At 51.5% G+C, this 12,254-nt stretch overlaps 2 protein-coding genes and 1 long non-coding RNA gene across 3 annotated transcripts; 2 read left to right on the plus strand and 1 right to left on the minus strand.

The window, feature by feature from the left end:
- Window positions 1–907: 907 nt before the first annotated feature.
- Window positions 908–1,687, minus strand: LOC306662693. Its single transcript, XR_013764199.1, has 2 exons — window positions 1,587–1,687; window positions 908–1,151 (listed from the first exon to the last, which is right to left on the minus strand). It is a non-coding gene; the product is annotated as an uncharacterized lncRNA (long non-coding RNA).
- Window positions 1,688–2,772: 1,085 nt separating this feature from the next.
- ADM2 (adrenomedullin 2) lies at window positions 2,773–8,333 on the plus strand. The gene is made up of 4 exons (XM_079142683.1): window positions 2,773–2,872; window positions 3,649–3,805; window positions 3,933–4,058; window positions 4,677–8,333. The coding sequence occupies exons 1-4, from the start codon at window positions 2,848–2,850 to the stop codon at window positions 5,011–5,013; spliced, it is 645 nt and encodes a 214-aa protein (XP_078998809.1). The 5' UTR covers window positions 2,773–2,847; the 3' UTR covers window positions 5,014–8,333.
- Window positions 8,334–8,511: 178 nt separating this feature from the next.
- LOC306660783 (phosphatidylinositol 4-kinase type 2-beta-like) lies at window positions 8,512–12,224 on the plus strand. The gene has a single exon (XM_079139231.1). It carries the CDS (start codon window positions 8,620–8,622, stop codon window positions 10,084–10,086), a length of 1,467 nt encoding a protein of 488 aa, XP_078995357.1. The 5' UTR covers window positions 8,512–8,619; the 3' UTR covers window positions 10,087–12,224.
- Window positions 12,225–12,254: the final 30 nt, after the last annotated feature.

A 12,254-nucleotide genomic window follows, 5' to 3' on the forward strand; every position in this document is an offset into this window, starting at 1 on the left:
GTTTGACAAAGAGGACGCACGAGTCGGGGGCTGGACGCTCTGGGAGACGGACAGGGCCCTCGACGTGGGAGGCCGAGGGACAGGGCTAGACTTTTTTTGGATGAGTTGGCTGTTGCAGAACCTGAAGGAGGAGCAAACTACTGGCAACCTGGTCTCCTCCACCTGCTGGAGCCAGCCCGGGAGGATGAATGAAATCGAACCCACCCGCTAGAGCTGAGGGAGTGGCTCCAGCGTCCCGCCCTGCCCCTGAGGCACTGCCCTCGCCCCAGCCCTCCTCTGCTTCTGTCTCAGACGTGGTCAGAGAAAGCGTTTCTGCCTGAGCTGGTTTGAGCTGTTTCAATCACTTAAGGTCCTCTCCGCACCGTTGACTGTGTAGAGGAGCAGAGTCCCTGAGCAAGTCTGGCCCTTGGGCCCAGAGCTAGTTCTCCTGGAGACTGAAGCCCTGCTCCCCACTCCCCCAGTGCCATTCCACTAGACCTAGTGGACTTGGCCAAGGAACCCCCATCCCTAGTAAGAGCCCCTTGCATTCTCCCCTCCCTCTCCAAGTTTCCTGCCACTGGTCTAGCCTTCTCTTCCCAAGGGTCCTGGTCCCCAGAGCCTCCTTTCCTTCCAGCAGGTTCAGGCCTCCTCCAGAAAGCCACTCTCCTCAACCCATAGCGCCTTGGCCTCCTCCATCAGCCCTTTTACTCCCAACCAGCATACCTTCCATGGCCTGTCATCTTGCCAACATCTGAAGCCCCCTGCCTGTTTTCTCATCATCCCCATCTCACAAAATCCACCCTTGTGCTGGCTGTGATAGTGCACACCTGTAATCCCAGAACTCAGGAGGCTGAGATAGGAGGATCGGAAGTTCAAGACCAGCTTCAGCAACTTAGTGAGACCCTGTCTCAAAATTTAAAAAATGAAGTGTTGGGAGATGTAGTTTAGTGGTAAAGTTCTCCTGGGTTAAATCCCTAGGACACCCCCCCAAAAAAAATTCTCAGTCCTGATCATCTGTACACTCAAGGACTATACCCACTATCCAGGGCAGTGACCCACAGATGACACATGGCCCCTATGCACTGCCCAGCCTGCTGCTGTCTGGTCAGCACTCACTCCAGTCCTCTGATTCCACCTCCCTTGTCTCAGGGATGATCAGCTGCTCTTCCTTTCTAGAGAAAAGAGACCAACAGAGAGAAGGGTTCTGGACTCCATCCCTGAGCCCAAGCACACTGGCTCCCACTCTCCACCCATAGTTACCAATGCCCCCCCGTCCTGCCCACCTCCCACAGCTTATTTCCAGTGTCCCACCACACTCAATCCCATCTTTCTGTGGAATCCTTACTCTCAGGATCAAACTTCTCTCACACCTTAAAACACCAAACACCCCCCCCCCCCATGCAGCTGCACCTTTGTGCTCCTGAACAGACTTCTCAAGAGTGTCCCTAGTGTCACCATCACCACACAGCCCTCCTAAGCTCAGGCCTGACTTCCCTACTAAACTCTTACCTGCTTTTCATGGTCAGTAGTGCTGGAGTGGAAAGCCCCTCACTCCCAGAAGTAGCTCCCCCAACTAACAGTAAATGAAAGAGACATTTGGGTCTCACCTTAAAGGGCAGAGTTGTATATAGCAGGTACCATAAGATGTGCCAGCAGGGGTGACAGAACCAGCAAGATGTGCTACAGGACCAGCAGGGGCCTCTAATCTAGTTGCAGGGAGAAGGGGGCATAATAAACAGCCAGGCTGAGCCTGAGGACCAGAGGTCACCCCTCCCACACCAAGGGCTTTAGGGAGATAGGACCATGGGCTCAAGGAGGTAACAACCATTCTGTTTTCCCAGGGTCTGAAAGAAAGGACACGGACATTGCTTTTGGTCTAAGACTCTTGAGAGGCTTACCTCCACCTGTCTCAGAGTAAAACCCAACGAAGATGGGACTTAATTTTTTATTTATTGGTGGGGGCGAATAACATGATGGTATCTGTGTTTCAAAGGTGGTGCTGGCAGCATTGTGGAGACTGACGGTGGATTTGGGGACTGGCGAGAAGAGGCAGAGCTGCAGAGTTGGTTCTGCCTCAGTGTCCTCTGCTTGCCCTTCCTGCTGTCCCTTCAGTACAGGCATACAATTTCTGTTCTCAACCACCCAGCCTGCCTCTGTGTTCTCTCTGGACACTGCTTAGTATAGTTCCCAGGACCTTGCCACCTGTGAACCCCAAAACTGTTCCAGTCTGCCCTCTTTGCAGGCCCACAAGGCTGGAGGCTGAGAGGAGAAACACCTCTGCTGGGTGGCCCACAGGCAGTTCAGCCTCTGCATATCCAAAGCATGATCCCTTCCCACTCTCCAGCAGCACCCTGCACCAGCAAACCAAAGGACCTCTTCATCCACTGCCAACCCTGCCCATTCTCCCTCTGACTTGTCCATTCTGTTGCCACAGCTTCCTCTCCTGCCAGCCTCCCAGCACGTATTTCTCAGACCCATATTCACCTGCCTTTTGGCCACCACTCCACGTTTCTAACGTGGAGACTACTCCCAACCCCAACTGGTTAAATGCACAGGCGAATATGGGCCAGAACTTGCTGTGCTCCCCAGGAGGTAAGCCCAGCTCTCCTGCGTGGCCTGCATTCAACACTCCTGGACTATTCATCCAGCAAATGTTTGTGGAGCACCCAGGGTGTGCTCAGCAGAAGGGGCTCAGTGGTCCATCAGGTTTTGGGTGAGCCAACAGAGTGTGTGAGAGAAGAGGTAGGATGAAGCAGAAGAGATGGAGATGCTTAGGCCGAGAAACACCCACGGGGGCATGAGTATGGTCTCCTGTCAGCCTGGCACAGTGGAGGACTCAAGGATCCACAGCGAACTGGAGCAGACCCCATGGAGAACAACACACTTGGCACAAGTGACTTTAAGATGGCAGGGTTCTTGCTCGTGGAAGCACTGGAAATCATCTAATTTCACATTAATAAGGAATCAGTAAATCAGAGAATTCCTACGTGTTGGAGTAGAACCAACCGTAGGAAAGAATGGGGGTCTCTGCATTTACGTCTCACATCATATTGGATGTGTACACAACAGTGTACACAGGGCAGGAATGGGGTACTGCCTGGAGCTGGAGGAGGGACCCTGGGTAGGTGGGTGGATGGTGTCTCCCTCTTAATTTAAGTTTCTTACAAAAACCATTCAATACTTTGATGAAGAGGGCTGTAGGAATAGGCTTCACAGGGGTCTCCAAGAAGGTAGGAATGGCCTCCCCTGTAGACCCTGGCCTGCCCAGCAATCCTTTTATCACATGGAGAGAGGGAGGTGACTGGCGGGTGGATGCCCTTGCAGGCTGACTGTACGCCCCACCTGAGCACCCACCCTACAGCCTGGGAGGTCTGGCCTCACCATGCTCTGGGGCTGCACTCCACACTAGAAGGTGCCAGGAGTGAGTTCGGTAGCCTCCGAGTTCCTGGCCACTTTCCCAGCAGGAACGGGCCCATGAGTGACCCTTGTCACGCGGCCACTTCCTGCGCCCATTCACTGCTCACCCGGCCGGCAGGCAAAGGGAGCAGGTGGGCTCCGTTAGGTAGTGCACCCTACCCAGGAAGAGGTCTGGGAGGGAGCAAGTGAGGGCGCCCCGCCCCGTCGGCGCGTCGGGCTCCGCCTCCTGCTGGAAAGCCTATTTAACGCCAGGGGTGCAGCGGATCCCCGAGGCTCTGTTCCAGGCAGTACTTCGGACGGGAACTGACCGAGGAGACCCCGCTGCAGCCCAGCCCAGTTCGCTCCACGCTCCGGGATCCGCCAACAAACCCCTGATCCCCCTGCCCGCTGGACGCCCGGACGGACGCAGGTACCCAACTGGCGCACGCTCACGTCAGGTGCCCCGGGCTTTCGAGGGATCCCAGTGTGCGCTGACGCGGGTGTCTGGAGGCCTAGCCTGCCCCCAGCTGTCGGGCTCACCATCCCTCCCTCCGCAGCCCGCCCGCCATGGCCCGGCTCCTGACCGTCACGGTCGCCCTCGGTTGCATCAGCCTCCTCTACCTGCAGCTCCCGGGCGCGCAGTCTGGCGGCCTGGGCAGGGGATCGCGGCCCTCCACACCCAGGTGAGTGCTCCAGCCCCTACGCGAGGCCCTGAAAACATATGTGCCCCCACATCTTCCGGTGGGGGACCCCCTCACCAGGCTTACCTCCCAGATCAGGGCCCACCCCCGACACCTTCAGCGTTTCCTGAGCAGGGCAAGAGGCCTCGCTTCCTTTGCCTATCCCCTCCTGGGGCAGTTGCCCCATCCCCACCCCCACACTGGCAGAGCAGCCCCTCAACCAGAGGGGTCTGCTGGGGGAAGCAAGGTTGGAGGCATCCCCAGGCCTGCTGGCCCCTGACCACCCTAAAAGGAAGGCTAAGAGGGGTCAACAGGGTGCCTGGGTGCCCTTTGCCCAGGGAGGTGCTGTTAGTGGGACATGTGACCTGGGCTCCTGAGATGGTCAGCCTACCAGGACTGAGCTCCAAGGGATGGTGGGCTTCCCCTGGCTGTGCCCCAGGCAGTGTTGGCGGGGAGGGGACAGGGGCCTTGGGCTTTCCCTGGTCCTATGCCAGGCTGTTGGGGAAGCTGCAGGCTTCCCCTGCCAGTTGCTCTAAGCCTGCATTGAGAGGAAAGACGCTGGGTTTGGGCGTCTCAGAAAGGCCGAGCCATTGGGTCTACATGCTTCCTTCCCCTCTGCAGGGAGCCCTCAGCTCGGACTCTTTCCAGCAGCCAACAACCCCAGCACCCTGCACCCCTGCCCGTGGTCTGGAAGCCTCAGCAGGCCCCTCAGCCAAAAGGGAGGGCCAGCCTGGCTCCCACTATGGGCCGGCTTCTCCAGGATGGTGGCCGACGACACGCAGGCCCCCGGCGACACTTGGGCCCCCGAAGGTCCCAAGCCCAGCTCCTGCGGGTCGGCTGTATGCTGGGCACCTGCCAGGTGCAGAACCTCAGCCACCGCCTGTGGCAGCTTGTAGGGCCAACTGGCCGGCGAGACTTAGCACCTATGGACCCCAGCAGCCCCCACAGCTATGGTTGAAGTGAATCCTGGTCACACCCCTGCCCGTCCCTCTCAGCTGGAATGCCATACTGACCCCAGAGCTGCAGCTGAGCCCCTGCCCTGGTCCAGCCCCTTGGAGCCCTTTCAAGCAGCTGGTCCTGCAGCAACTGCACCTGCAGGCTTTGGACACGGAAACCCATGTGGATGTGTCGTCGGTCTGCATGCAGCATCTCTGTGCCCCAGGCTGTGCACTCTGAACTGTGCCACTCAGGGAACCAGTTCTAGGCAGTGGTGGCTGACAGCATCAGTTGCCAAACGGGGCTTCAGAGGGAAGGGGTCTGCTCGTGGAGCCTCAGCCCTGTCCTGATGCACAGGGCCAGCCAGCTCTGAGGGAATGGAGGAGAGGGGCTGGCGTGGTGTCAGAGCTCCTTCCCCACAGCCTCACTGGTGCCTGGGCTCCTGCTGCTGTGTCCCCCTGAAGGAGGTCCTCACCTTCCAGCTGCTGAGGCAGGAGGGGCAGCAGGGCAGACTGTGACATCCTGGTCCCCAAAGTTGAGATGGGGAAGAGGTCACAAAGGGACCTCCAGGGCTCCAGTTACCAGCTGTGGAGCCAGAACTGAGGTGGTGATGGAGGCCCCACCTGGAACCCCTGTGGGCAGCTGGGGGAAAGGGGCCCAGGGGCTCAGGGACACTCCTGGATTATTCTGGTGAGGAGCAGAGATACCCTTTCCCACTCTCCAGGGCAATGTCCCCATCCCAATTAAGTCAACTAAGACCCACCCCAGGGGCTGGGGCTGTTGCTCAGTGGTGGAGCACTTGCCTCACACGCAGGAGGCACTGGATTCAATCCACGGCACCACATAATTATTAAAAAAAATAATAATAATTTTTTAAAAATCCACCCCAGCCCAGTAGGGGGGTGCTCACTTATAATCCCAGGGACTCTGGAGGCTGAGCAGAAGGATCACAAATTCAAGTCCAGACTGCCTAGCTTAGGGAGACCCTGTCTCAAAACAAAAAAAATTAAAAAGGGCTAGAGATATAGCCCAGTGGTATAGTGCCCCTGGGTTCCATCCCTGGTACCAACCCCCTCCCCCCCAATAAAATCGACCCTAAAATTTATAAAAAGAAAGAGAAAGATCCAACCCTGGTTCAGGGAGGATGGGGCGGCCAAACCAGGCTGAACCTTACAGGCAACTCTGGCTCCCCTCACAGCCCACCCCACAGTCACACCCAGGGCAGGAGCAGGACGGTGGAGACTGGACGGGCCAAGTACTCCTCCACACCCAGCCGGAGCCTGGGGAGGGAGAAGCAGCCTCAGTGACAAGAGGGAGAACCACAGCCAAGGCGCAGAGCTCCTCATGTGTGTCACCCCACACAGGACCTTTGCAGGTGTTAACCAAGCCCACAGTTGTCCTGCAGGTAGCCCGCAGAACCAGGTTTATCACTTAGCAAGCACTCACACAGCACTCAATGTGCAAATGCTGGCCACATGGCCCTCAGCTCACAGCCACATGGTAGGGGCACTTCCTTACCCTAACTCTAGAGGTAGCCACACCAAGGTCAGGCATGTGCCTCTGGGCACTGCAGTGTCCACCACAGAGCTGGCTCTCAAGGTTGCTGACAGACCTGTCCCTTGGGCTCTCTGTACCCCCAAGGTAGGTGGTCTTCCAGCTCAAGGGTCACTTAGAACATGTAACTCACCTAGTCTTCCCTGGGCTGCATGGGAACAGTTATAGCTGGTCCCTGCCCTGACAGAGCAGAGGCCAGACTAGAGAACTGTAGTAAGTGACTAGTATACAGGGGTCACCAAAGTCGGATGGGCAGGCTGCCTGGAGGAAGCATGGTCTCAGCTTCCTCCGAGGCTCCCCAGAGAAAGGAGCAGAGGGTGTAAAGCCCCAGACCCATAGAAGGTGTGGGTGCATTAGTCACCCCACAAGAGGCCAGCAGCCTGGGCCCTGGGGTCATGTGCCCTGTGACCACAGAATGGTGTCAACAGAGGCAGATGGACAGTGAGGACACAGTGTGGAGTCCTGGCGTGAAGGCAAGTGGTCCAAGGCAAGCTGGGAAGAGGCAGGCACTCCCTCCACCAAGACCCTCCTCCCAGACTCCCTGGGCACTGGGCAGAGTCCAGCTTCACATCTTCCTGGGCCTGTGTGAGGGCTGTTCTTCAGTACAAGATGTTCCCTCTTCATGAACCCCTTCCACCTCTTCCAGACCCTCTTATGGTGGCATCTGCATCCTCCAGGCCTGGACTTCTGCGTGGGCTGCAGGTCCCCAGGGTTTTCCCCAGAAGTGGGATGACTTGCCCTCCTGGCATGCCATGCGGTGTCAGAAGGTAGCCTGTCATGACCCACAGCCTTGCATCTGGTGAGACACTCAGCAACGCTGTCTCCTGACGCCTCCATGGAACTTCAGCAGCAGTACTGCTTGCCCCACCTCCCACCCCAGGGGCTTTCCCAGCATCCTTCCAGCTGCTGGAAAAGTCCTAACCTTGTAGGCCCCTCTTCCTCAGAATCCTATCCAGATGCTGCTCCTCCCCACTCTGAGGCACCACTTGCTTTGGTGGAAATGACTCTAGCCTCCTGGAGGTTGTCACCCCCATCCTGGCCAGTGTGAGCTGAGCTTGTAGAATGTCAGAGAGTCCAGGCAACCCTTCTGGGCTGGCGTTCCAGTGGGAAGAGACAGAGGGAAACACATACCAGAGGCAAATCCTTGAAGAATGAACTGAGAGTTTGCCATGTTAAGTGATGAGGGTGTTACTAGGGTCTCTCCAACCACGCATAGCTGCAGAGGAGCTGGTGGAATGGGTGACAGCTCTACAGGCTTCTTGCCTAGACCTCTGACCTTTGAGGTCCCACCCTTCAGTGTCTCCACTCTGTGCCCTTCCCTCTCTGATGGCTCCCAGAACATTGCTTGCCAGGCTGGCATTTTGTCTGCTTGGTCCCTGCTGTGTCCTCAGCCAGCGGACTGTGAATTGTGTTGGAGCCCTGGTCAGTGCTGTGGGTTTATGGAACCATTTCCCCAGGAGCAGGACACTCCTTGACCAAACTTCAGAAGGTCACCCTAAGGCCTCTTCAGGACTAGGCCTAACCTTGGCCCTGTCCTTGCTGGGCCTGTCTAGCCAAGGGTTAGCAAGAATCCTAAATCAGTTTATGGAGAATCCTGCATCCTCAAAGCTGATCGCCTGCCTGCCTCCAGCAAGAATCCAGTTAGGCCTCAGCAAGACCTCCTACCCTTGGTATCTCGGGAGTCCCACTCAGTGATTCCTCAGTGTTCACTGACCGTAGGTCCCAGAGGTCTTGGTTGTATTTTGTCTCACTACCCTGTTGCAACTGCCATTAAAGTTTCCGTTACCATAATAACACGTGTCAGAATAATCCTTGCTTCCATCCTTCCTTTTTGTTCTTTCTTCCCTTTGCGGTGCTGGGGATGAACTCAGGGCTTTGTGCACACTGGGTGAGCGCTCTGCCACCAAGCTGCACCACTAGCCATAGAATCATTTTTTCTTTAACAAAACCCATAATCCAGGGTGAGGTGGCGTCGGTGTGACCCAGCCACTCTAGTTCCCCGCGATGCGGAGGTCAGGCCCCGGCACCCGGCCGCTCTGATCAGGTCTCGGCACGGAAAGCGGAGGGGGAGCCCATGGCGGAGCCCTGTGATCCCGGCCGCCGGGGGTCCGCGGGCGGCGGGAACCCGGAGGAAGAGGAGGACGAGGAGCGGGAGCCGCTACTGCCGCGGATCGCCTGGGCCCAGCCGCGGAGAGGCGCGCCGGGGGGCGCCGTGAGGCTGCAGGAGGCAGCTGGCGACGAGGGCGCGGCCGCCCCCCGCCAGGCCCGCGACCAGAAATCGCCGCTCCCGCCCAAGGACCGGTCCTCGGGGGCCTCCCGCGGCTCTCCCACCAACCAGAGCGGGAACCGCTCCTCCGGTTCAGTGATTACTGGAGCTTCGGAGATGAATGCATTCTTGGATGATCCAGAATTTGCTGATATTATATTGAGAGCAGAACAAGCAATAGAATTGAGAGTTTTTCCACAAAGAATCTCTCAAGGGTCAAGTGGAAGTTACTTTGTAAAGGATCCTAAGAGGAAAATTATTGGTGTGTTTAAACCAAAATCAGAAGAGCCTTATGGTCAACTGAATCCAAAATGGACCAAGTATGTCCACAAGGTCTGCTGCCCTTGCTGCTTTGGCAGAGGCTGCCTGATTCCCAACCAGGGCTACCTTTCTGAGGCTGGGGCCTACCTAGTGGATGAGAAACTTCATCTGGGCATTGTACCTAAAACAAAGGTGGTGTGGCTTGTCAGTGAGACATTTAACTATAGTGCAATTGACCGTGCAAAGTCAAGAGGCAAAAAGTATGCCTTACAGAAAGTGCCAAAAGTAGGTAGAAAGTTTCATCGGATAGGACTTCCTCCTAAGATTGGTTCCTTTCAGTTATTTGTTGAAGGTTACAAGGAGGCTGAATATTGGCTTAGAAAATTTGAAGCTGATCCTTTGCCTGAGAATATTAGAGAACAATTTCAGTCACAGTTTGAAAGATTAGTTGTTTTGGATTACATCATCAGAAATACAGACAGGGGAAATGATAATTGGTTAATCAGATATGAAAAGAAGAAATGTAAAAAGGAAACTGACCATGAGGACTCAAACTGGATCAATGATAAAGAATTGCTTATTAAAATAGCTGCAATTGATAATGGTCTAGCATTTCCTTTTAAACATCCTGATGAATGGAGAACATATCCATTTCACTGGGCGTGGCTTCCGCAAGCAAAAGTTCCTTTTTCTGAAGAAATAAGAAATTTGGTTCTGCCATATATTTCTGACATGAACTTTGTGCAAGATTTATGTGAAGATCTTTATGAACTTTTTAAGACTGACAAAAGTTTTGACAAAGCTACTTTTGAAAGTCAGATGTCTGTGATGAGGGGTCAGATCTTAAATCTTACACAGGCGTTGAGAGATGGGAAGAGTCCTGTTCAGCTGGTACAGATGCCTTGTGTGATTGTGGAACGCAGTAAAGGGGGAGGTCAGGGACGGATTATCCACCCGGGCAGCTCCTTTACCCAGACCGTCCATTGCAGGAAGCCATTTTTTTCCTCCTGGTAGCAGGTGTAAGAGAAACAACTGTTGGGCATTATTGCATTGTTAAAACATTGCAGCATTGTAAATCTGCTGTTAAGAGCTCCAGATGCCAAAACTTCAAATAATTTAAGTCTTTAAAAAGGTTACATTTTGAATGTAATCAAAAGTTTACAGTTTTTGTCCAAATATTAAATTTCTATATCAGGGAAGAAGTGATAAGTCTTCTACATTGTATTTTTGTAGAAATTTGTATTTTGTGTTTTTGTTAGTTTAAAAGGTAAAATTGTGGTTTACAAAACTAGAATGACTATAATTACTGTATAATTTCAAGAAGAAAAATTAGATATCTATTGATTTTGAATACGATAACATTTTCTATATTTTTTTTAAACATTGAGAAGAATGTTCTTGTTAACTCTTCTTAACATTGGGTAACAAAAGGCCTTTGAGGGTGGGTAAGTCTGAAACCACTCTTGTGAACTTTTAAGAGTAGTCAGTAGAAAAATAGGTAAGAATAAAGCAATGCTGCCTTAATTTTAAAAGCTGCTATTTTAGAACTTGAGGAAGTGCCGCTAAAGTGGTCATTATTGGGGACCTAAAAATTAGATATTTTATTGAAGTGATAGATGACCATTTTCTTTTTTGTACCTTAGAATTTGGGGACAGGGGGAGTTTACCAGGAATTGAACCCATGGGCACTTAACCACTAAGTCACATTCCCAGCCCTTTTTAATTTTGAGGGCAGGGCCTTACTAAGTTGTTTATGACCTCACAAAGCTGGCTTTGAACTTGTGATCCTCCTGTCTCAGCCTCCTGAGCCACTCTGATTCTAGGCGTGTGTTCCCATGCCTGGCACCTTAGAACATTTTTGATGAATTATTTTTAGTAAGGAAAAACATCTGAAGACATTCCCCCTTCAAAAAGCCAATGGATATACTCAAATGAGACTTGAGATGAATAATATAAATTTAAGGTAGAACTCTAGTGTTTTGAAATTTCACAATAACCTTAAAAATTCCCTTTTGTTTCTTACATGGGATTAAGTGATTAATCAATCAGGACTTCAGAGTACTAGTCTTGTTCATTTTAGTACTTCAATTGGTATTAAAGTCACTGGAAAGTAAACCATACCCCAAAGTGTGTATTGGATTGCATTTGGAGTTCTCAATAATAAGTTCTTAAAAGTAATAGTGGTGCTTGAAATTATAGATGCTGTTATAATTAGAGTTGGTTTTAGATTATTAGCTCAAATTAGAGGCTAACATGAGAGAGAACCACAAATCATTTATATTTGATTTTGAAGTTTACTTTTATATTTTATTTTGAATATCAGTGTGTCTCACATTTTTGGAATCTGTAATACTATTAAGTCACCAAGTGATTTAAATTGAAATGAGCCTGATATAAAGCTGTGATTCCAGAGGAGAAAAGTTTAATTTCTTCTTCAGTCTCAAAGCTAGTAACATCAGTACTTGGACTAAACTGGGCAATTGGTGGTCTTGGTCTTTTGTTTTTTAGGTTTACTGATTTTTTTTAAAATGAGTTATTTTTGTGTAAAAAGCATATCCAGGTGGTTCTTTTAGGATGTAGGACGGATCTGCTGTCTCTGTTCCTGGAGTCATTCTCTAGATGTCCATGGGTGTGATGAAGGAGCATACTGCTGCCTCCCAGGAGCTCATTGGAAGCCTGGGGCCTCCTGTCTTCTACAACCTTCCATTTGCTCAGTTTTGAGATAATAAGGAAAGTGACTGGAAAATCAAAACTCAAAGTACTGTCTTTAGGTAAATACTAGTAATCAAAATGTGCCTTTTGAAGATGTGTCTTTTTTAAAAGAAAGGATATAAGTTGTGATGTGGGTCTGACTTTCCAAAAACAATTTTTTTCAGTATTTTGAGAATTACTATATTAATTTTTATAATGGATCACTTAGTAAATTGCTACTATTTTATATCTTAAAATTAAAATAGTGTGAATATATTTTTAAATGTCTGACCATGCACAAAAGTAGATATTTAAGATGAGATTACAAGTTAGGGTACATTGGCTATGTTTTGTAAACTTTCATGAACTTAATTCTTATTTAAATATTGTGTTTTCTTCAATGAGTATATTTATATTGTCAAACCTGGTAGATTAAAGGTAATAAAATCCATTGTCTTGAGGCTAAAAAAAAAAAAAAAAAAAAAACCCAT

The sequence above is a fragment of the Sciurus vulgaris genome (genome assembly GCF_902686455.1).
Source record: "Sciurus vulgaris genome assembly, chromosome: 5".
Classification (NCBI taxonomy): domain Eukaryota; kingdom Metazoa; phylum Chordata; class Mammalia; order Rodentia; family Sciuridae; genus Sciurus; species Sciurus vulgaris.